Source organism: Branchiostoma floridae, chromosome 11 (genome assembly GCF_000003815.2).
Source record: "Branchiostoma floridae strain S238N-H82 chromosome 11, Bfl_VNyyK, whole genome shotgun sequence".
NCBI classification, from domain to species: Eukaryota; Metazoa; Chordata; class Leptocardii; order Amphioxiformes; family Branchiostomatidae; genus Branchiostoma; species Branchiostoma floridae.
This window is the reverse complement of record NC_049989.1, coordinates 6365020-6389779: the sequence shown is the minus strand read 5'-3', so window position 1 is coordinate 6389779 and position 24760 is coordinate 6365020. Positions and strand designations below refer to the sequence as shown.

At 41.6% G+C, this 24760-nt stretch overlaps 1 protein-coding gene across 3 annotated transcripts in view; it reads right to left on the bottom strand.

Moving 5' to 3' along the window:
• Positions 1-709: 709 nt before the first annotated feature.
• LOC118426191 (cobalamin binding intrinsic factor-like) overlaps positions 710-24760 on the bottom strand; it is a 50718-nt gene continuing 26667 nt past the window's right edge. The window contains exons 2-11 of one of the 3 annotated variants that reach the window (XM_035835454.1): positions 20344-20415; positions 19709-19777; positions 18556-18793; positions 4335-4503; positions 3948-4059; positions 3370-3542; positions 2753-2933; positions 2203-2425; positions 1961-2082; positions 710-1727 (exon numbers count right to left, since the gene is read on the bottom strand). In XM_035835454.1, the coding sequence (XP_035691347.1) occupies positions 1663-1727; positions 1961-2082; positions 2203-2425; positions 2753-2933; positions 3370-3542; positions 3948-4059; positions 4335-4503; positions 18556-18793; positions 19709-19777; positions 20344-20415 (1424 nt within the window). In that variant the 3' untranslated portion in view covers positions 710-1662. The remainder of the gene's footprint in view (positions 1728-1960; positions 2083-2202; positions 2426-2752; positions 2934-3369; positions 3543-3947; positions 4060-4334; positions 4504-18555; positions 18794-19708; positions 19778-20343; positions 20416-24760) is intronic. The other 2 variants (XM_035835455.1, XM_035835456.1) reach the window with 2 other exon arrangements.

The following is a 24760-nucleotide window of genomic DNA, read 5'->3' as shown; positions in this document are numbered from 1 at the left end:
TTGACACCAACCTGGAAGACCTACACATGCAGTTAAAGTGGCAAACCGTTAAAGAAAGACTCTTTACAAATACTGTATGTACATTCCACAAAATTGTTAAGGAAAGGCAACCCCAATGCATCTTCAAGCAATTACAAACAATTCAATCCACACATGAGCATCACACTAGGCTGTCTACTAGAGGAGCATTCACTCAATCAAAACCCAAAACAAACGCTAAAACAAGGACATTTGGCTACAGATGCATCAAAACCTATAACACATTGCCAAACACAATGACATCATACAACAACATTGAGTTCAAATCTAGGATAAAAGAGCTTGCGAAAACACGAGACAAAAGACAACCCCTGAGCACATGGTGGTAATGATTTTTATATTTCAGTACATCTAAGTTATATATTTATGTTGTGTTATTAGTACACTTTTGATTGGATTGTGTTTCAATCAATTAAGTTAACTTCTTCTGCTATTCATTATTCGTTATGTATGATCACTTCTTTATTTTGACCTCTGACCTCTGCTTATTATTTTGCTTATTATTTTACGCTAATTATCCGATTTTGATGTTAAGTTGTTTCTTTTGCATTTCATTTATTCTTATTATCATGACTCCAGGAAGAGTAGTGGCATGATTTTATGATGTACACTAATGGAGATCGCAATTAAACAAACAAACAAACATCACACAAAATAAGAAATACTCGAATTGATCGGGAAACGATTTTATTTCATTACAAAATCTCAAGTTGATTACATCGAAAAAGTTTCCTTTGATCCAGACTAAACATAACAACATCTGTTCAACACCAAGGACAGGTTGTCACAAATATCCAACGAGACGTCGACAAAACATGCCGACAAAAAGAGATAGCACGTCGCCATAGTAACGCCAACGGCACGGATCTTACATTCAATATATTGCTGAGTCGGTCTAGATTATTTACATAAATTATGTACATCAGTACGAGGCTTACAAACAATTAAGTGGTCAGTGGACATATTTTGACACTTGTTTCTATCTGAAGACCAGATGGTACTTCTTTTAGACAGCAAAAATCACGAACCCAAATTAGTATAATATCTGTGAGCCTGCCATATGGCACGATAGCGGCTCAATTTATGGTGGACGCCTTGGGCGTAAGTGTCAACGTTTTTTGTCGACGTAAACCCACAAATTCGTAGTTAAGGAGATAAAGTGAAAATATATCTGTTTCATCGAGAACCTGACGGCGAATTTTTGTATTGGACTTCAATAACAGTTTCTCAGTAAGAAATAAGAAATTTAAACAATATTATAGTGTTTTCAGTCCACATTGTTGCAGTTTCCTAAAAAGTTATAAACAAATCTAGGACAAATAAACATCGTTTAGTCCTTGCAGTAAAGAAGTTGTATAAACATGTTATTAGGAAACATGCTCTGAGTAAACTCCATTTTACAGAGCCAGTATGGGAAATCATCACATCTGTAAATGATAAAAAAAAGGTCTATAAAAGACCTTTAAAAGGTCAAACGAATACCTTTTCCATGGCAAAATTCTTTATGTTTTGTTATTGTATTTGGAATGGATCAAGATATGGCGGCAACACAGCTGTAAGATGAGCCTCAGATAGAGAGATGCATTCTGGGGCGCTGGTAACAGGACGGTCCAATATGGCTTCCTAGTCGTATTTCCGGTACCTGAAGATCACGTGATCGCCATCATCCGGAATGAAGTGGTCAATGCCTGGAAGATAAGGTTTTATGTCAAACAAGTGAATCTATTTCGACACTGACGAAATCCATTAGAAACAAGAAAAGACATTAGAGCAGAGGCCGGGACAGAAAACGGATGAAGAAAAGAGAGCCCATGGAGATGAAGGGTTGTGAAAAAAAAGGGTAACTAAGAAAGAGAAAGAAAGAGGAAGAGCGGAAGATAAGAACCGAGAGAAAGAGGCCGATTTAAACATTGAAATTTACCTTCATCTATGGAGATGTCTGGGTCCAACATGATTGTCCAGTATCGCTTCTCGTCGTGATCTTCCGTCACTTCCCCGATGGCACTGACGTAATGGCCCCATTTCGTGTCCGGCGCTTCATACCTGTGTGTGTGTGAAAATTAAGTGAATCCGAATTATGGAGTTCAATTATTTCCAACATCGGCACGGATAGTAAAGCTGGTGTATTGGCAATGATCATTCAAATTACTTTTCAACACTAACCTGAACCTCTCATCCCTCTCTGCGGCGAGGTCCATGATGTCGATGAAGCTGGTGTTGCTGGGTACAGTGATCTCTATACTGGCCGACACGTTAGGGTGGAAGTCGCTGTGGATGGTGTACTGGACCGTCATGTTACTGACGTAATGGTTGGGTTCCTCTTCCGGGTCATAGAGGTCATACTCGGTCATCAGGAAGCTTTCTTCGTCTTCATCCATGATCGGTGCTGACAAGAGAGACAAATCAGTGTTTTTGTTACATGGAATGCATATTTGCTTGCTTTGAGTGATATCACTTTTACGTTACAGCCTTCTGGCCTCTTGCATTACATGATTGGCACGGCATGTTGAATTATCTTATATTGTGTCTTCCTCTTTGTCATGAAAAAGTATGTAGTTATGTCAATGTGTTCTCCGATCTACTCAGATGATAAATCCCGACGTCGTCTCAGACACAACTCATGACAGGCTATGATCTCGCGAGAGTGCATTTCAAAATGTTACACATATAAAATAAAATGGACACGTGTCTATTCACTACAGTTCATACTTACCCATTTCGCACATGATCCTGTTGACGTCGGCGTACGTTTTCCCGGCCAGCGCCGGCAGGACCTGCACGGTTGTCTGGAAGAACTGTCCGAACGACCCGTCCTGGTGCTGCGTGCGGGTCAGGGTGGTCAGCGCGTCCGGGCACCGCCACGTGGCCGGCTCCAGGTTTGCTGCTATCATAGCCTGGAGGGCGCCAATGGGACGGATTAAAAGATTGACCTTTCAGTGGGCTGACTGAAAAGCTAATTTTTCAGTTGTCGGAGAAATGTATCATTTTGTCTTTAGGTCTGAAAAGGGTTAAGTGCTTTGCTGGCTGTCAAAAAACATGCTTCGAAAACTACCGTACGCGTGTTCAGTGTACCATGGCTTTACTCCGTGTCATAATTATAAGTACCCTTACCAGTACCATGGATGTGGGCTGCGTGGCAACCTTTGGGATTGGAACTCCTGACCCTCAGGTCCAAAATGAAGATTTTCTAACCGTGGAACCAAGATACCATGTGAACTACGCACCAACATATATTACTTGTTGTCCTATCAAAGTTGTTTTGATTTCTAAGTCAGTTTACCGATTGCTACTCTATCAACTTCGCCTTCGTGTGTAACAGTTTCATCCCACCTGTACAGCCAGACCGGTGTTGTGCTGATTGCCGAAGCTGCCGTCAGGCCTCTGTTGGATCCTGAGGTAGTTCACAGCCTTCCCAAACACCCTCTTGATCTCGTCCTTGTCGTGCTTGTGGATGCGCTGCTTCTCCGCACAGGAAAGGGCAAGGATTGACATTGCTGTGGCGTCTGGGGAACATCAGAGAGAAAATGGACATGTTGCTCATGAAAATTCGAGGTGAGAAAATTCCTGTCTTGAATGTCAGTTAAAAACTTTAATATGAATATGTTTTCCTAGTGATAGCAGTAGAGAATGAGTACGTGAAGGCTATGCTTTTTTCCATGAAGGTACCTGAAGGTCAACTTACAACTGGGGAAAGCTTCAAATCAGTTATAGCTCTCGCCAAAACCTAATGAGAGCGGTACTATAGAGTAAAACCGACGCAATGAATGTCATCCAGGACATCCTATCTTATTCAACACAATGATGTGTCTCTTAGCTTCCCACGATATGAAGAAGTAACACCAGGTTTTTAGACGATTCTTGCGAGGACGTCTCCTACAGTTCGTAGCTCGGTCGGTTGGTGTACTCACCGACACCGAACGGGTATCCACCGTCAGCCTGCTGTCCCTTCGCCAGGTCCTTGATGAGTCTGGGTTTGACTGGAGCTCCCGCACCGCAGATGGCAAGCACACCCTGGCTGAACTGTCAGACAAAAGTGACATAAAGACTCAATGATTAGAATTCAGTCACAATTCTTTAAGGTAATCAATTTGACTTATGGATGTGACATAAAGGAAAAGATAAGGAACAACGCTAACTTAGTAAGAATCGAAAAGGAACAGCAGTCCGGAATGCTATTCCATCAAGCTGCTGGGTTATCTCTGGCTACGTAGTAGCATGTGACCAACTTTGATAACTGTACGGAATAGATCTAAAAGTAAAGAAGCAACAACCAACACAGTCTAAGAAAAAAGTACCTGGTAAAAGTTGTTGAACTCCGCCGTGGGGAAGTGGAACAGCGCCCTGTCTATGGCCTCCAGCAGGTTGTGTCCGTAGAAGTTCCTGGGGTTCTGACAGGTGGCGGTCAGCGCCAAGACGTAGTGAGACAGCTCACCTGTGGGAACGTCCTTCAGGTGGAAGCCTCTCCTGGAGAAAACAGTACACACAACGTCTATAAGTATAAAGTGGAATGAAGAAATCTTAAAATAGTCTGAGTATCTGTCGTAAAGCACCTTTGAGACCGTGTGTCAGCCGTTACCAGTGCGAGCTATCTTGGCTGTCGTAGTGTAATGATTTCTTGTCAAAAAATACAAATACAAATTTGAGGGAAGGAAGCAGAAGAAACTTTCCTTCCACCCGTCTAGGTTAACAACTAGCACTTTCCGTACAAGACTCAGTGGGCTTTGTAAAGTGCAAAGAACGTTTTTTGATAGTTATCATTTTGTCGGATTGATCAATGTAGCAGCAACACTGAGCGTGTCTTTCTTCCTCAAATAGCCATTTTAGCAAGCATACATCTTTAGAAGACAACTGTAACTGTTTAATTCATCATTGTGTATACCTATTCAAAGATAATCTTCATGACTGACCATTTTCATGCCTAGCAATATATTTTGGTAGATCTGCCACAGGCTCCCTTGGCATGTGAGGCACGAAAACCATGTGTAAGTCATCATTCTTTCATACCGATATTCTACAAGGACTTACTGCGCATACGATTTACTACATAAATATGTATGTTCATCTATGTCAGAAGCTTCACAGTGAGTTCCCTTGACACCGGTGCCACGACATTTGTGTGAACACCCGTTCATTTTCCAATCCTTTCCCCTTCGGGGCGTGGCGGGACCACAACCCATGAAATAGCGTGAGCAGCGCCTCTGATCCCGCGTTTGTTCAGTTAGATCTGAGGCTTCATTATGTTAAATGAAGGGGATAGACCCCAGGACCCTTTCATAAAGTCCCAATCAATGTTCGGCCCCGCCTCAGCAGTGAGATGTTATCAATCTTGGCCCGTCGCGTGGATTATTGACAGCTAGTTCTCGACCATATGGCGGCATGTCTCGGCGGCTCCGGGATCCGTTTGTATTTATCAAGGCTTAATTGAACACCATGTCGTTTAAATGAGGTATCGACAGGTAGTGTTTGTCATGTGCGCGGGCTGCGATGTGTGCAACATACATTTCATGTTGTGTGCATTGCGTATATTGGAAGTAATCTGTCTTGTAAGATGGCAGCATTTCTCATGTACTATGTACCAGACGTCTTGACTGCGAGATTTTTCATAAGCAATATTCTTTTGTCATAGATATTTTAGACTAATATTCTACAAGGGTCAAAGATATTTTACGACGTGATCCTTACTTTAGAATTTATTCAAAACATCTCAGACTTGTATGGCTCATAACGATTTTAGTCTTATGTGCAATATTGCCTCATATTCTCTCCTCAGAATGTTGATGTCTCATGGGTCAAACGTTGTCAGACGTACGAAGACACACTGTCTAGGCGAGGAGGACCCAATATAAATGTAAGGATAATACCTCGTAACTCAATGGCAGCAGAAAATGTTTACAGCCGTCTTTATGTGACGATAATTTACCATTACTCCCATTTATTATGTCACCAAGGTATTCATACACTATCGTCAATACACCAAAGTTTAGTCATTTTTGTCAAACTTTACAAGTTTGCAAGGTTAGTTCAGGTCAGGCAACAAGTAATCTAGTTGCTTATGGAGAGAGCAGGACATCAAACCCATTTGTATACAGAGACGGTCCCTTCGGTTGATTTTATCTCATCCAACCAACCTTCAACCGATAGTCTGTGACTTCAACTTCATTACCATGATCACATTCGGGCATCGCGCCAGTGGGGATCCAGAAATGTCCTAACGCTCTTACATCGCGGCGGATCGATAGAAGGTCTACCTCAGTCATCCAAGGCTAATTTTGTCAATTTGACCCCGAACATTGAATCTCCCGCTAGAGCAGATCCGGGCACTTGTGTGGGGGTGGGTACTACGGAATTATGGGAAGGTCAGGCGTCAATAATGACCGCCATCTTGACTAAATGTCAAACCAAAGAGAACGGGGATTTTGTTCCCTCTGTTTTACTCTTCGTAACTTGTGCTTACAGTGCACTAGTATGATTAAATTTACCTAATATATTTTGTAGAACAACGGCATGCCTGTGCTCCCAATACTTTCCTCTAGAATAGTTTATAGTCAGGACTAATTGTACATATATAACTCCATTTTCCCTTTTATCTGGAAAGTACCCACAGAGAATACTTGCATTTTCAACTTGCCGTAGTCTCTTTTCTAAATGCATGCAGAGGATAAAGCGTATCTTGGCAGTTAGTCTATTCCGATAAGGCAGAAGCCTGGTATGAATACAGCTAAATCATACATGTAAAATAGAGCCCTAGGCACTGTGAAGCCTGTAACCGCTAGCTGCAGAAGATAAACTGTATCTTTAATTCTTGGCAGTTAGCCTAACCTGATATAACTGATGCCCGGTATAAACCTTACTAAATCATACATGTAAACTAGAGCCCCGCATGGCGGGTACGACAGATGGATAGCCTGACACACTTCACTCCAGTAACCACATCGATAGCTTAGCTCTCTTTCCAAGAACAAATGAGAATCGATGTCCGGAGTCGATAAATTGTTATGAGCGTCGCACGAAGTCCAATACAAACCTGGCGCACTCGGGATGTTCGTACTGTACACAGAGATTATACCCTGCAGACAGGGGGGAAGAGACGAACATAGTTTCAAGTATAAAACGATTATAGCACATATTCGTCAAGAAATAGAGGTCCCCTTATCTGCTTCCTGAGATATTTTGAATCAAAAGGTGTATCAGTTTCGAAAACTACAAGCATGCATAAAAAGACTAACGGTTATGCTGGATATCGGAAGCAAGATGTGCTGTGAATAAATAAATAAAGAACAATCAAACTTTATCAATGGCCATATACATAGGATATGGAACAGACGACAAAACTCAGTAATCAACAGAGCGATTTCGCTTGTGTTTCCGTCATTTTGTCCTTTGTGTTCATTAACAGCGTGAATAGAAAATTAGATTGACTAATATGACGCACCTCCCACGGACGCCCTTCAGCATTTAGCGTAATTAGATTTCCCAGCATGTTTCAATTGCACAAATGGACATGACAGGACCTTTAGCGGGCGGTTCGATCCCTTCCATCATCGACCTGTCCACAGATAAACTAGGGCAGATATTAATGAGAAGTAAAAAAAAAAACTATAGAAGGCCGCAAACCCAAAGCACGGACTTTTATCAGCTTACGTAGTTTGCACTTTTCAATTGCTCTGAATCCTGATTTGTCAAAAATATCATCACCATTCTTTAAACTAGAAGATCTGTATAGGTCTCACAACATCCTTCTGGCTACAAAGAAGCAGTCAAGTCTAGAAACCAAGTTTCGTAGGTGTTATTATAGTCAGTCTTTTCTATCGATATGTGGCGGAAAATAGATTTACCTTCAAATTTCCCCTGTGTCCTGGCTGTACTTAAATACCAGTCAATTCATATCCTGTGTACCGAAAAACGGTGAATGATGCGGCACGCCTGGCAGGTCAATTGACATTGACAGAATCTAGTTATTGCTGTGACAAGAAGACGGTGTGAATTTACTTATTATGTAGCAGAAGCAGAGCTATACAGATTTATATGACTGTGGTCACACTTTGACTCATCACATTTCATACAGCGCCAGAGTATTATTAGCAGACTGAAAAAGGGAAGAAATTGGCCCCAAAAGTGGGGATGTTTTATGAGTTCGAGAGGATCACATTGGTAGTTCTATTCCAGGTACATTTTTTTGTATTAGCAGCCAAATATTTATGTCATTTCATTTCTCATTCACTAACGTAAGTTGAGTCTTTATATAGAGTTTCTTATAATGCAAATTAGCAGCACCAAAATCATAAGAAACTTTCATTGATAACCTTCAGGAGGGACGCGCCTGCAGGTACATCCTACATATGAGCTGTAGAATCTTTACCGAAGTCTATTCCTGCAGGTAAGAATTGTAATTTCCATTGCTAGCCTTCGGACAAGACTTTGCAATAAACTAACTATCATAAAATTCTTCCTAAATCTTTCATGTGGCCACAAGAATCCTTAATGTGATGAGTTAGCTGACGATGAGCACACTGAAGAAGCAGATCAGCAGAACCTGGTCCCCGCAGGTCGATGCGGTAGCCTTGTAACCCAGTCCCAGTGTGAATGGGTCGTGTATTAACCCACAGGGACAAGAACCACTGGCACTGTACCAGATCAATACAACCTTTCATTCTATATGAAATGTGTTTTGAAGGTGAAGGCTGTAGCGCTGGTGTATCCTAAAATGTGCCTGTTGATCAGTAGTTGCTAGAAGCGACTCCATAGCAATTTATAGACGTGATACAGACATGATTTTGTAGACGTGTGTTCCAGGCTATAATGGAAACGTGGATAGGAGTATCGGCGATGCTGCCAATGCTGCAGTTGCTCGTAAAGTGAAGTTGTCTATAGATGGAAGTACAGATGCCACAAATCCATTATTAGGTTATTTATAGACAGTATGGGGTACTGGAGCTGAGGCGGTGGTGCAATCTTGAACATAAGTTATGACATTACAAAGTTGGACGTTGTAATATTATTCGTCTCGTTGTGATGTGGCAGGCTAAAAACCTTGCTAAAGTACCTTTATTTAGGTTTGAGGGGTCAAGGCAGCTTAACTTAGAATTGTTGCAAAGGGTTATGCATTGATATTATTGTTTTACGTGGCCCACCTTAAAGCATATGAGAGAATGAAAACGCATTGAGCGAAACATGAGTGCGGATTCAATACCTTAAGACAGACGCGATTGTCAATAGGCTTTTCACGAAGAAAGAATAGCAAAAATTCCGTTACTTAAGCAGACGTCGATTTCGCTTAGAGTACTGACGAAGAACGATGAACTGTAAAAGGCCTAAGGTAAACTTCTAAATCAAACCCGACAAACGAAACAAAACAATGATCAACGTGAAGCAAGAAAGGACAGTTCTAAAAGGATTCGTCTACAGACTGATTTATCTCCTGATCAAGCCTGTTGGGTAGCGGGGAGGCTGCTTTAACTTGGTTAACTCACCGTGCCGATAAGGGAGCATGGATCGATAGAGCACTGGGTCTCAGTAAGTCATACCGAATTCCAATTACAAACTGCTTACGACCGTGCTAAAAGTTTTACCGTAAGCCAATGAGAAGCGCTGTGGCACCATGAAAGTAATGCAAAAGGCAATAAGCTGATAGTTTCGACAATCGGCATCAAAGCTTTATTGTGGTGGTCGAAACCTGAATGTTTGGTAACAAAAGCGCCAAGAAAAATCTCAAGTTGGTCGTATCCCAGACGAACCTCCACAATTCTTTCCCATCTGGTTAAACAGCACTGTGTTTTGCATATTGAATCGAGCCAATGTTATGATGAACCAAGGGTAACAGTGAGGTTACCGAGAACTAGATGCACTGTCGTTACGTTTTGTGATATCACCTTTGTTCCCTTAATTCCTCCAAATTAATTCGGACAAGGTATTGTCGGGTAGGCAGAGATGTACGCATCTGGACAAGCACAGATCCATCATGATTCCATTGTGAGTGTTGGGGTTAATGGGAAAGGCATGACCCGTACAAACCTGACTGCACTCTAATAAAGATCATATCCTCTCCACCGCTCCATCAACTTACGCGAGATTAAACGCTAACTCACGCGAGATTACACCCTAACCCACGCGATATTACACCCAAGCTCACACGAGATTGCACACAGAATCACGTGACATGACACAATCAAGGAAGGTGCTTTTCCGAAGTGGTGGCATGTTATGTTCCAGATCGCTGAATTGTACTGTAAATGCTATTCCAAATGAGTTGACTATTTTTTATAAAACCCGACTGTTTCAGACCTAAAAGAACATCGGCTAAATACCACCATCACGTCATATCCTAAAACATTTTCGGGACTGCCAGCTACCATATAACATCCCGCCTATACGTATCAGTACCAACTGTAACACGTAACTCCATTAGTATCGAATGATTAGCGGTGAAGGGACTTAATACTTTGCTTTCACGAGTGAGTCAGGGGTGTTACACCGTAACCGTTTTATGGCTTTGGTGTCAGCTTTATCTATCTATTTATTTATTCATGCCCTGTAATTAGCCAAGCTGCATTCTTCACAGGCTTGGCATTGACCGTGCTCTGAAAGTTATGGGTCAATCAAGGCGCGAGTACAATGGGCTAATAACTGTTGATATAAATAATCATAACATAAGATGTTTTAGAATTAAGTTATTTCTTGATTCACCAACGCCCCTCTAGTATTCTTCGTCATGACCGTACCGTAAGCTCATGATTTCGCATTTCTGTTGTTAGAATTGATAGATATTGAAGCAAACTAACGAGCTACCCTCTGTGATTATATACACACGTTATTGTAATGTTTGAACAAACATATTACCTGTAGCTGTAGAAATAACTAACTGAACCATTAGCGCATACACACAATATCTGGCATGGTCTTCAATATTGAGATATCTCATTAGGATCAAGCAAGCAATATGCTGGGATTATGTTTAGATTATTTTCTCATTAAGAGACGTGGCGCATTAGGTAGCGCAAATTAGGTAACCCACAATTCCGCGTACACGGCTGACTGAACACAATTAGGCAGGCCTTGTCATGATGGAGAAAATGCACATGACTCGTTATTATAAAATACCTACTGAAGCAAGTAAGTTACTCCCACTTCACATTGTAACACTGGGTAGCTATGGCTCTACACAGTATTTGTAAACAAACCACTGGAATGTATATTATTAGAGATCGCTAAGTCATATGGTAAGTCAGTCTTTGCGAAAGAGGGGTAGCTCCTCCGTACACATGGCACCGCCTGCTACTTTTACTGATAATGACAGCCTAACCGTGTGTATTGGAGGGTGGGGGAGAGAAAATCTAGGAGGGGAGAATATACACATACACACTAATATCACCTTAGTATAGATACAGCCCTATGGCTATGTATGTTACAGATATCAGGCGTCAATTTTCTAGGCCTATGGTACATCGTGGAGAATTAAGAATTGGTAGGTATAAATAGCGTCTATAATTTTGACATTCAAATATGTTTTGCATCTCTTTCTCCTTACAAATTGAAGTGGACAGGCGCTCGCAGAAGTTCCGCGGAGGTAATTGCAGAGCCGATAGAGGTCAGAGGAATGTCAGAGCATTCAACCCCGCTAACGGCCACCCATCTGAATTATAGAAACACTCACTGGGATGCTTGTACGGGGTCAAGCCAGGTCCTCGACATCATAGATTTCCGAGTGCGCAGAGCTTAATAACGTGCACTTGACTTCTTGGCAAGCCTCGTCGAGATGGTCAAACAGATCGAAGAGGCGCGCACCAACATGAAATATTTAGAACACCTTTTCGGATCGTAGAAGTGTGCATAGTTCGATGCGGCATCTTTGAGAATCAGGTGACCTTCTTTACCCTCTGGGGCCCGACTTCAGCACAGAAAGCCCATCAACGGATTCCTTTCAGGTCGGTAAACAGTGCCATGTTTCAGAGTTAAACATCTGGATATTCGTTTTGCTTGGGCCAGGAGCATTAAGATGGACCTCTTATAATCTCGAACCAGACCCACGGTGCGTAATGTATAGTATCAAACTTCCCGGTGCCCGTTTGACTCCCTTAGCCGGCTATAGTCCCTGGCCAGCTTTGATACTATCTTATGGCACCGTAGGATCTGCTTGGAGATTAGACCTCTTAGTGCTAATACCGAAGGGAATGGAAAATGGCGCGAGAAGACATAAAGAACTTCCCTCAAGAAAAGTGCTGACATTATCCCAATGTGAAACCAGCTGTGACATACATTATACTTAGAACATAAATGAAGTCAATCACCACCTTTACGGGTGCACCAAGTACATAGCACCTGGAAATATGATTGCATACGAAGCCAAAGTATTTGTCACACCTTCAGGAAACCAACCATCGCAGATTCATACCACTGTATGTACCCATCACAGTAGTGCGGCCCAAAGGCTGGTATGAGACTGAACTGTTTCATCACATATACATATACATATACATATACATATACATATACATACACATGCGTGTAGCCATCGGGACGTGGCTTCTCGATACTATGACCCTTCCTCCAGCCGGTTCCAGGCTAGCTCACTACTCCACACGACTTCTCCTAGATCCTAGCGACCATACATGCTAACATATGCCTACTTACTAAACTGTGTTCGTGACACAATTCATGTCAGTATAGTGAACATTTCTGCCGCTGTCTAGCACATGGTAATATACGTTTCTTTTCCTCACTGGCCATCGGTGCGTTTCAGGCTAACCTACTCTCAGCATTCCATGGCGCTTCTCCTCATAGCCGGGTATAGGCTATCGGCTCTCCCCAACCGTGAGTGCATTTGAATTAATAAAGTTGTGAGTGCATTAACCGATAGGTGAAAGGTTAACAGAAAAGATATTAGGTGGACAGGACTTACGCCGCTGTTCATATCGATTCTCCGCGTAAATTGATATCGGCTGACGGAAAACAATGCCGGGCTAAGCCGCTGCCTGAGTGCATGTGGAGCTTCCAATGGCGAAGTTATTCCAAGGATACCGGGAACGCCGTGCTGAATTATCGGTACAAAAGCGGCCAACAATAGATGACTTCAGTTCTCCGCCATGGCTTACACTTTGAGTCGCGAGTAGAATGAACAATGATTGATATTCACATCATAATATTGAATGTGGCAAAAGCTATTTCTCATGCAACATTCAAGCCTTGTTCAAGTAAATTGTTTTTCGGCATGCAGTCTCCATACTAACAACATTGCTGCACTGCTCTGAAGGTGAAGTGATGGCAAGGGCATAACTTAGACGCATTTACAAACAATCTAATGACGTTTGTTTACACGCCAGCTAGTATTTAATCTGTTCCATCGGGACAATAACTCTTACTAGATGAAGTTTTGATAATCCTAAAATTTGCCGTTCTTTTACAAATATCCAATGTGGGTCCAAACATAAATTCAAATATGACCCTTTTCTGAAACAAAACACTCTACAGGAAAAATTGGAGCAAATTAGGAGTGATGTTCCCGATAACGAGCAGGAAATGAAGCCCTAATTGAATTCCGAACTGAATTCTACAGCATCGCTATTCCCATTCTTCCTGGGCGGAGTAACAATGCGTGCTGACCGCCTCCGGGAAGTATCGATCCGATACTACTGACCCACTTTTTTACAAGACGGGGTCGTCATATATCAGCAATTTTCTATTGCTTCAAAACGACATCAATGCTTTTCAGGTCCACCGTTACCTGGCCATGGACCATTATTCGATGATTTCATGTGACAACCGTGTCTTCGTAATTGGTGTTTCCTAAAGCCGTGGTAAAAGTAAAACGTGAAAATAGACAAAGCTACCACACAGGCACAAAACAGGAACTAAAGAACATATACATGTGCGCACACTATAGTTACCAGCTGATTTTTCTTTCATCGCAAGTTAGATCATATGAAACAACCCCTTTTCCGTTGCCGATGAGTTATGACTGGACCAGCTAGTCGTGAGCTCCTGGAAGATGATTAACAAGAACCGCCTACACCCGATAATGTCAGCGTCACAACCACTTTAGGAGGAACTGGAGCAATCAAAGATCGAAACACCTGCGTTCTACCTGTAGCCTTTTTTCTAACAGGTGTGAATGGCATCTGGCAGGTAAATCACCTTTTCCGTGCCATATGTTAGAACTAGAGCAGTTGGCCATTCCCTGCTTGATCACGACAGATCTAGTGCGCTTGTGGCATTTCATACCTTATGAGTTTCCTATTGATGCATTGCCATAGGTCACCCATGCCGTGAGTTTGACGCATGGGCTGCTTCTGGGTTTGATCCCCAGATTCTAAAAAGCGATCCTGAATACCTCTAACCCACACCCTGACTTGCGCCAGTAGATGAGTAGATTCTTTAACATTTCACTGAGCAGTCCTCTTCCTGAAAAAGAGGAACATGGCATGCAGGTGGGTTTTGATGTCACTTGACTCCCACAGCAATTAGAGTGAAGTGGTTCAGTTTCCACGGCCGATATCCTGTCCCGCGTCAGGCTCCACATCTGACCTACTTACGAGCAGGGGTTATGATTAATGACCACTTTTATTGCCCTCTGTCTTCATTCATGCCTTCGGGGTTTCCAGGGCTCAGGTATTGCCTCTACAGGGTAGTCTTAAGCGAGAAAAATGAGAGAAAGGAAAGGTTTCAGATCTCAGATCACATTGCTGTCATATATCTTACTGACCGTTAACTTCTGGTATTTAGGTCACTCGCCTTTAGGAAATCGATATTATCAAGAAAGTTTTAAACTGTAAAATGGGTGTAATATGAAGAATGGAAATCGATAGACAAGATCAGCATTAGCATAATTGCAATGATGTGATCGGAAGTTCCCACGCAATATTTTCTACGCATATTCGGATAAAATGCTTGAAAAGTTTGCGATAACCAATTAACTTTGAGTTTATTTTCTTCGTTCTCTGCGCTAACGTCTTCTGTCGACATTATGTGATCTCACATTACTACGTATACCCCCAAGCAACGCTTACAAATAATCTAAGTGGTTTGAAAATAAACCTATTTGTCTTGTACCTGCACATCACCAGAGGCCCCGGGTTTGCATTATTAAAGACGTAAATATCCGAGAGTTCGCTGACATTTCCAATATCTACAAGTCGCTTATCTATGTATACTGACTGACATTCAGATGACTGTGAACGCTTGGCAAACGTCGGACCTAAACTTGGTCTCGTTACTTTTAGTGAACGCGGGTCAGAAACACTGGGTGTATATAAACTAACATTATATCAGCCTGAGAAAAACTTATGTACTCTTCCCCTAAAACCAAAACAAAAGCAACACTGTGCTATCATAGCAACAACGAAGATCCTAAGCAACCGCAGAGGTTTAACCTAAGATGGGCATTATAAAATAGGGCACCGCTGTGAGGATTTAGTTGATTTATTATCCGGAAAGATGATAGATTATGATGACCCATATTGTCTGCTCTGGAATTCTATTTCGCCTTGATACATCCATGTCAAATAGATGATTATTAGATCGCAGATTGCCTTAGCTTAAGATCGATACAAGATGATATCCATATGTTATAAATCAATCACACATGTAAGGAACATATTCAAATAATATCTCAAATTGTGGACAAGATTGATTTTTGTTGAGAATGCATGTTTTATGACACGTTGCTTGGGATTGGTGTGATGATATAACATTACTCTACTATTCGCTAGGCAGTAAGGTGATGAGATAGAAATCCCACAAACACCTGCTTGGGAACGAATCTAAGCCGGCAGAGATAGCCAAATTCTCCTACTAAATACCCACGGCTACCTTGCTTATTCTAAGGTTAACGTCTTCATCTCAACAGGCGTGTACAGAATAATTGATGTAAAAAGTTGGTGGGAAGTAGCCCAAGGTTTTGCTTATGAATAATGAACAATCATAACACCTGTTAGAACAGTTGCGATAAGAACTTTTATACTAACATTTATTTGTAATTTAACATATATGCAATTGCTGTGATTCGACTTTTAGGAGAAACTGGTTCCCAAAGATCCTAAGAATGCTGTAGGTACTGCATCCGTGCTATATTTTCTTGAAAGCAAACACACTGGGTCTCATACTCGGCTCATACCATGCCATAGGATACGGTAACCAGAAATGCACAGGAAAAATGAGAAAGCCCACTCACTGATAATCCAGGCCAAGCGGTGCGGTTAGGCAACCATAAGGAAAAACGCATTTCCAGTCATGCACTTTATTATACATCAAACACCAAAAAGTACAAGCCACTCAGCATGCCATGTTTACATACATGAAAAATCGATAAAGAAGTGAACGCATTTTGCCGGGGACAATTTCCTCACTTTTAACCCGGGCGCAGAACTCTTCTTTTTATCGATTTTCCTGACTGCCTGTTTGGTCAGGCGAACGGCTTGGTATCTTCCGCTCCGTTTGATAGAGAAGTGCTTCTATTCCCAAAAGAAACGAGAGAGATCTTTCTCTTGTATTGAAACTACGAACACGACGCCAAGGTCGGACTGGCAGATTCCATTCTTGATAGATGTTTGCATTGACGGCTGGTGGCAGGGGAACGTAGCCTTATGGCAAACCAATCATCTATATACAATTACTTCCACTGTATCTGTCTGAGGTTTGGGACCAGATAAAACACAGTCACGACTTCTCAGATGAATGATGGATGGCATGTCCCTCCCAGGTATCAATGGCGTTCATGGATCAAAGGAAACTATGATCTTAAAGACAATTACAGTTAACACCGAAATCCACTGTATGATACAACCGTGCCGACAGGGTCTCTCCGGAATCATTGTCACGTGGTATATGCATTGGGAAATGCTACAATGGCGTAAGGGATAAACGTTTTCATTCAATATGTAGGCCTCAGAGCTACAAATAAATCAATACAGATAATACAGATAATTCCCCGTATTTGAATGAATCAATGCACTAAACAATATCTGTTCAGACCGAGGGCCTACGAGCGTCTGGCTCATTTGTCAATATCTTGACGAAAATCATTGAAAGGGGCATTTTACATTCTAGTGACAGAACGTATAGCCACCTGACCATACATAACACTTAACAGTGACGTGACGTAACTCAAGATGAATATAGAAAGTCCAGCTAGCGGCGTTAATAAGGATACCTACCTCAAGGATCTGTACATAGGTATCGGCAGAACGTGTAGTGCTGTTACCAGGACAATTCTTCTGTTCATGTACAGCGCTTATTGATTTGCAAGGAACTTACCTCAAGAAACTTACTAGTACCTCATCAGGGAGGCAGTAGATCACAAATAAAGATACTACATCAAGGCTCTGCATTTAGGTGACTCAATCTATTTATGGTTAATTACCCTGTGTGTGTACTAAGAACCAAAGCATCTTCATTACTCGTGGAAGTATACAGATATAAAACAGACGATGATATGTGCAAAGCATGATATTACAGAGGCCTTGGAATTATGAAATGATGTATGATATATTTCAAGTGCCCCTGCCTTTGGAGATCGTATTGCACACATTTTACTGACGGTTACAGATGAGTGTGTCACATATTTGTATCTTATTTACCTCACCTCAACTCACCTGTCCCGTAGCCCCATCTTATTACCAAAGGGACAAAACTCATGCAAAGAAATACTAAGTATTCGAATGGTTATGACAAGTATTTGACATCCAAATCCCTAGGAGACAACAGACGAGCAACTTGATCTTTCTTCTAAATGAAGAAAATCAGAAGTCATGGTAGCTTATCATATATACCCATGTGTGTAGCGTAACGCGTTAACTCGGGGCCAATTCAAACTTTCAAATGCGTGTGGTAAAAGGCTAAGTCTTTCATTTCGTAAGTTAATCTTTCTGCATATCAGTCACCAATGCGAAACGTTACAGTTAAGCAGTTTGTACCAATTACATTAACCTCAAACTTTTGTAATGAAACCAGACTAGCGACTAAACCGCCATGTTGAATTCCTTTCAAATGATTTTTCTTGAATGAAACAACTATTCATTTCCACTGGACCCTTACCAGACAGGTCAAGTTGCAAACAACATTGAAACTCCGATAATCATTAAGCCCAGGATCCACCTCCGTACCAAGGGACTCCGGAAGATCCCCTAGCTGATACATAACGCAGTATGATTAATGCGCTTCGTGACATTCCGTGGCACTGGCTCCATCCATATCCAATTTTGCTGAAGGTTTTTTTTTTCTGGAACCAAAATTGCGTTTGGCAATCTGCTGGCCCAGTAGGAGATAGGCGTGTGTCATTTGTACAGAGGGTATTCCCGGCAGTCACAGATCGGTAGTATAAAGTCACGAACATGAACTTTTCAGTATTGCTGGGATAAGAACATTATGCGCATGAAGCGAGACAAGTGTCTGAGAAATATTGCCGAAATGCACTACCAGCAACAGGTAATGGTATAGTGACTTCTTGAAATTATCTGTTTTTCATGTAAAAAAGATATATATACACCGAAACAATAAGAACGTTTTTTAAGGCAACATGCAACACACCTTGCAATCTTTGACAGAAGCTCGATCTGCATCTGCTTGACGCTCAGCTGGCTTGACAGGTCCTGTTTGTTAAACCACGTATCATTGGCCAGTTGCAGGGCTAAGATGGCGTTCGGTGTGTCTGCCCAACCGTAGGCCGCGTTACGCATCATGATCAACCAACGGGCGGCTCGTTTACTTGGGTCGGGAGGGATCTGTTGCGGGGTTTCGTTGTCTTGTTTCCTCGGTTGAGCGTCACCTGGTGATGAGAGAGAGAGAGACAGAAAAATAATCAATAAATGTGCAACAGAAACTTAGTCAAAGTTTCTCTGTCAAGCTCGTTCCTTGATTCGTCATCAGTGTTGCTGTAATGCCCCAAACTACTTTGTCGGTTCCATACTCGCCAAAGATTAGTGTAGACACTAAACATTTACATAAGTATACCGGAGATGCCTAAACGTATTTCCGTTTTGATCGGTGGACCTACTGTGCAAACAGAAATAAGCTTTAAAACCTTCGCATGGAGGTTTTTGGTATGTAAATAGCTTAGGAAGTTTTTCCTATATTTAGATAGTAATTAAGCAATCAGAATCTAATTTGCATAATTAATGCCGAGATTTTATTAACCCACTCCGTTCCATGGTAGGACTATGTGAGCCAGTAAAATGTAACCAAGAAAGAAAAAATTGATAAATTTAGATGACAATTATGCATATGAAGTCCAGATTTGCATGATTAATGAGAAAAATCTATAATTCCATACTGGTAATGGCATACTGGTAAATGGAATTTCACACTTGTGGCATTTGGAAGTTATGTGAAGGTGAACATCGTTGAATGCAAATAAGGACTTCATTTGCATGAATGATCAGAAAATTATACTATAACCTTCTTTCTTAAGGTAAGGCCATCGACCCCTGTTATTTGTGTAGTTTAGATGAGCAAGTAATAATACATACATAAGGACCTTATTGCATATTAATGAGAAACACATAGAATGCATTAGTCATAAAGTTTAAAAGCATTTGGTGAGGGTATGGGGTCGTCGAACTCTAGTGAGCAGCAATCGCACAAGAATGAGCCAATGGTAGCGGCAGATTTGTGAACGCAGCAGATTTGTGAACAGCAGGAGAAGCAAACAGACACAACTGTACATGTAGCTAAAAAGTCTTACTTGAGAACAACTCCTGAATCTCTTCAGTATCATCTCGAGATTCTATCCCCGTAGTTACACCCGTCGTATCTACGAAAAGATTATGTATATATATGGAGATGTGTGTTGGTGAGTTTAACTACATGGCTGAGTAAATCATTGCACGTGAGAAACAAGCAGGCGATACAAGGCGAAGAAGCGCAAAAACTTTTGATTTATTTTGTCACTATTTCAAATCTAGTCATAATCTAGTTAGCGTCTTCCTCTTATGCTCCCTATTCATCTTGGCTTGCTTTCGTCAGAAGCAATCTAAGTAATTTGTGTCCGATAAACAAGTCCCTTTGAGATGTAGATAACTATCGATGGAGCTAAGAATAATCTCGATAAGCTGTGAGTGAAACGCTCAATTTCCCTGAAAGTTTTCTTTCCGGTAGGAGCTCGATTCTTCAGAGTGACAGAGATTGATTGGTTCGCTCATTCCCACATTACCAGCTCCGTTCTGGGATGAAACTTCCGCTCTGTAAGCAATCAGTGCGCGGCGTGGTGATTAAAAGATGCCACAGAATCATTCACCCCAGATAGTGTCTAATGAATCAACACAGCCACAGTCTTATTAATGCAGAGTCAAAGCCACACGAGTGTTTCACAACGCTTACTTAAAAGTTGCTGCGCCGTTTCCCCAGTGGTGGTTGTAGTGGCTTTACCAGTGGTAAACTCTGGATCCATGCCTGTTGAGACAGTAGTTGGGTATGAGTGTCATGCAACCCATTTAGGAGATTCTAAATGATTTATGATGTATAGAGAGTACCGGTGAGAGGTATTACTCAAGATTGTGACATCGTATATTACAGTCACAATTGCAACTACAGTATTCAGTATACTGAAAATAGAATGATGTAGCTTCTATAAGTCGGCGAAAATATGACTTGCCTGCTTGTGATACATATATGTAAATCGATAATGTATCGCTTAACATTTTTTTGTGTCATGACGTTCCACAAAAAATGATAGGTACGAAATTAAAGTAAGAACGAGCTCTCGTTGATTTACCACTCATTTATTCACCCGATCATACATTAAGGCATTAATGGCAACTAATGGTTACCAGACGCTGGCCTATCAACACGAAAGTTGTTTAGAAGGCTCACAGCTCCTATAAATGGACTCTTTACTATTCTCAGACAAAACTGCACCGTTCCACACTAGTAGTTAGTTAATACGGCAGTCTCTCTTCTATGCGCTTCGACGGCAAAATGGCAACGCTGACGTTTTGAAAAAAAATAGTAATGCACAAGACATTAAGTTGAAATATTGCTTTGAATTAACAAAATTGTGCCATTTTGTTCATTTGAGGCAGTATATTATATCAGATATCTAGTACAGGCGAGAACTGCGAAGATGTTCCCATAAAATGTGCTTAAAATGCACTTTGGCCAAACTGATGTGAAGCGATGGAAAGTTTCCACTGAAGAATATTGATTCGATACTTCAAGTAAGCCCTGCCTTAGTCAAGAGGTATACTCTGAGTACATACTGAAACTCCTACAGCTATTTAATCAAAATCCATAATCAAGTAGTCGACTTCGAGCAGCCTTTTCCCCTGAAGACTTCTCAAAACCCCTGGAGCGGAGAGTCGGAGTGTGTGAACAAGTTCAGCAGTCTTACATGGACTTCTGCCTGTAGTAGATCGCCTAACATTTCCAGGTCAGCGGTGTGCTCGTTAATTTTCACCCCAGCAACTCCGTTGACATTTGGCAGACAGGCCTGCTGCGCGCGCTTTTCTCCGTGATGTATCACAGTGGCGATGGTAAGTGATGACGTTAATCAGAGTGTGCGTATGAATACGGCGCAGGAGATGGTGATTAATGTGTACCCATCCGCTACCGAAAAGAGCAGAACGGGTGGACCGTAGCCTCCAGTAAAGCGTGGAAAGTTTAAGAGCTACATAAAACCCGTGACAAATCGTTCTAACCTATGACTAAGTGCTACATAAAAGCACTGATTTCTCTCGAAGAGACAAACCGCTACTGGGTTCTTTCAGATATTTTATACTGTCAAAAGATTGCACGCACACAGTCTGTAACATGCTGGTAACGCCTGAACATACCCAATCGTAGATTGCTTCAAAAGCTGTCAGAGAGGCAAAGTGCTTTTAGAGACAGAAAGTTTATGAGGGTTTGAAGGTGTCATATATCATGGAGTCATGTCTCTTTACTTGGGACGGAAAGTGTGGTAGATATGGCAAAATATGTGCTGCTCTCACGATATGAAATAATATATAAGCCGCTGAACCAGCAATAGAAAGGTTGTACCATACATCTCTTGCGTTATGGCTCTCTACTGGGCGCTTTTCATAAATTGTAAGAAGACAAGAGACCTTTGCCGTTGCGAGGCGGCGATGATAATGGCACACTGGCCTAATCACAGAGAAGAGAGGTTACATTATTAATACACCTTGTATAGATATATCCACTGCAAGGGCTGACTGGCTATATCAATCTATGGTCGCCGTCACTTTTACATGCAGGGAAAATATTACTTCGGCTGCTGAGTTTGGCTGTTTTATGGGTTCGACATGGGAATGCTTTTAGTTCGGACATAAAATGTACGTGAATACTGCATCACACAGGCTGGCATTTACATTGTTCACATTGTTCAAGGCTGTAAATTAGAACTCGGTCAGCAAGAGTTTGTTTGAAATGGCTGCCTTTGTGACCGTTATGGGACAGGTAAATCAGTCCCTTTGTGGGCGTTGGGGCTATAGGTCGGCGCGTTATTTTCAGTGATACATTAATCATGTCATTTTCATTCAGAAATATGTTCATTTAAACTATAGCAATACTGTGGATATAATCTAAAATATGAATCATATAAACTTCCTTCTTATGATTCTGATGACTTTCGAATCCCTTTGTCGCATAATACTAAATTTTGGCTTTTCGATTATCTACTTGGTTGTATTCTACATGAAAGCAAAATCAATCAACAGATCAGGCTTTGCTTTTCCGATGACTGTTTGAGAGAACTCGGGGTTATGTACTCAGGAGATGAATAGCTAATGGTTCTTAGATGGCTAAAAGGATCATACGTATTGAGCTTAAAATAGATACTAGATAGCTTATAGACTATCTGCATGGTTGTAGTCAATATGAAACCAACATCAACCTACAATCGAAGATCACAATTGTGGGAACTCAGGGTTATGTACTTAGGGTAAGAATATACATGGGTGAAAGGATCAAAGAGACTAAGTTTAGAATAGATGCAGCAATTCTTACCGAAACACAAAAACACGGACAGAATGATCACCTGCATCACCCGTTACCGTTTAATCTATTGGTTGGGAATCGGTCCAATGGTACTGACATCAGAACAGGTCCATGATGGATTCTACACTCTGTTCTGCACACAGGAAGCAATTTGATATTTGGGATGTTCTGTGCATCAGACGCGTGAAATGTGAATGTATATATGGCTGGTTATATACAGGGTAACATTTGTCATCACCACCAAGCTTCAGCATGTTTCAATAGAGTACAAATGTGTGCATCTCCCTCAATCATTCAAGGACATTTTGTCTCGCCCTATTTCAGTAACACAAGTCTTGGCAGCAGTATGCTTCTTTACATGTGATGGGGATAGAAAGAAGAAAACATTGATTGTATAGAACTAGCCTGTATAAAGAAACGTGACGCAGAGTTATTATGGTACAGCAGAAGCCGCTTAATTGCACAGCCTATTTGCCAGTGAATGTCGTGCAATTATCCGGCTGGTGCAATAATGCGAAGTTATCTAGATGCATCGCACTGATTTGGGATCTCGTGCAGTTAACAGAAGTGTGCGTTAATCCGTTGTGCAATTAACTGGCTTCTACTGTAGTAGTTATCACCACCTCCCCCATTTTGGTACGGTCAGTTGCAGCAGCACGTTCCTAAGGTGTAGAGTGAAGTGCGCAGGGAATGTAAGTAGGCACAACTACGCGGGAGAAGAAGAGGTGTGCCGCCCGGACCTGACGGCGTGTGACGTCTCTAACGTACGTATGGCACGTCCCGGGTGACTTTGTTTTTGTCCTGGTAACGGCGCAGTAGCGGCAGATATATCAACTACAGTTGAAGGAATGAAAGCTTCGCTTCGCCTGTAGAACCGTTCATTTCATACTAGCACTCGCATTAAGCAGGCAGTATATCTTAGCCTAATGGATTGATTCTAAAGGGCAGAAATGTCAGTAGAATTCGAAGTTCATTGTATATAGCTTGTACAACTGCAAATGTCGTAGGAGGAGGTCCTTATGAGTTTGAGATCGTATGCAGTATTCGCCGATGAATGCGAGAAGTTGATTTAGTTCAGTGCCACTAAAGCACTCAATTATTTAGCTTAAATAAAGTTTCGCGATGTCGATATCTAGTGCCTTTTAAAATCAGTGGGTGGAAACTTTCAAAGGCGTTGTGTATCTTCTACTTTGCGGTGAAGTTGATACATCATTCAAGCAATGTGGAACTGCCTCCATGATTAAGGCCTAGGTCCCATTTTAAACTGGGCTCAGGCTGGGATGTTTGCGGAAAAGTATTTATCAAGAAATATACAGAAATAATGCTAATGACTATTTTCTTTCGTTGCCTTTTACATCATATTTTCCTTTCTGAAAGCTACCCGGCTGGGCCCCGGGTTGAGAATTGGGACCTGGTCGTTGAATGGCTAAGAAATAGTCTATGTCAAAAGTTAGAAGATGAAGTTAGGACACGATGTGATGTAAATAATTGAAAACATATTGTTTTTCCAAGTCTCCCATCTTGTGTAAGCCCTGCAGGTGTAGTTAACCAAGTGTTGTAGTTCTGTGAACTCAAGCTGAACTTCCTCCTGAGTCTAAGTTACGACAAGCAGGTGGAGATACCGCCATTCTTACTCCCTACGTCGTAATTACTCCAATTTCCGTTCCGGGTCCATTAGCCAGCTAGGCGGGCATAACTCTATCATTGGAGACGTGGGGACCGTTAATCCCAACAAATTATACACATCACAGCCTCGTCTGACGCTCCATTCCAACGGAATAAAAGAACAGCCTCGTTCGTCACC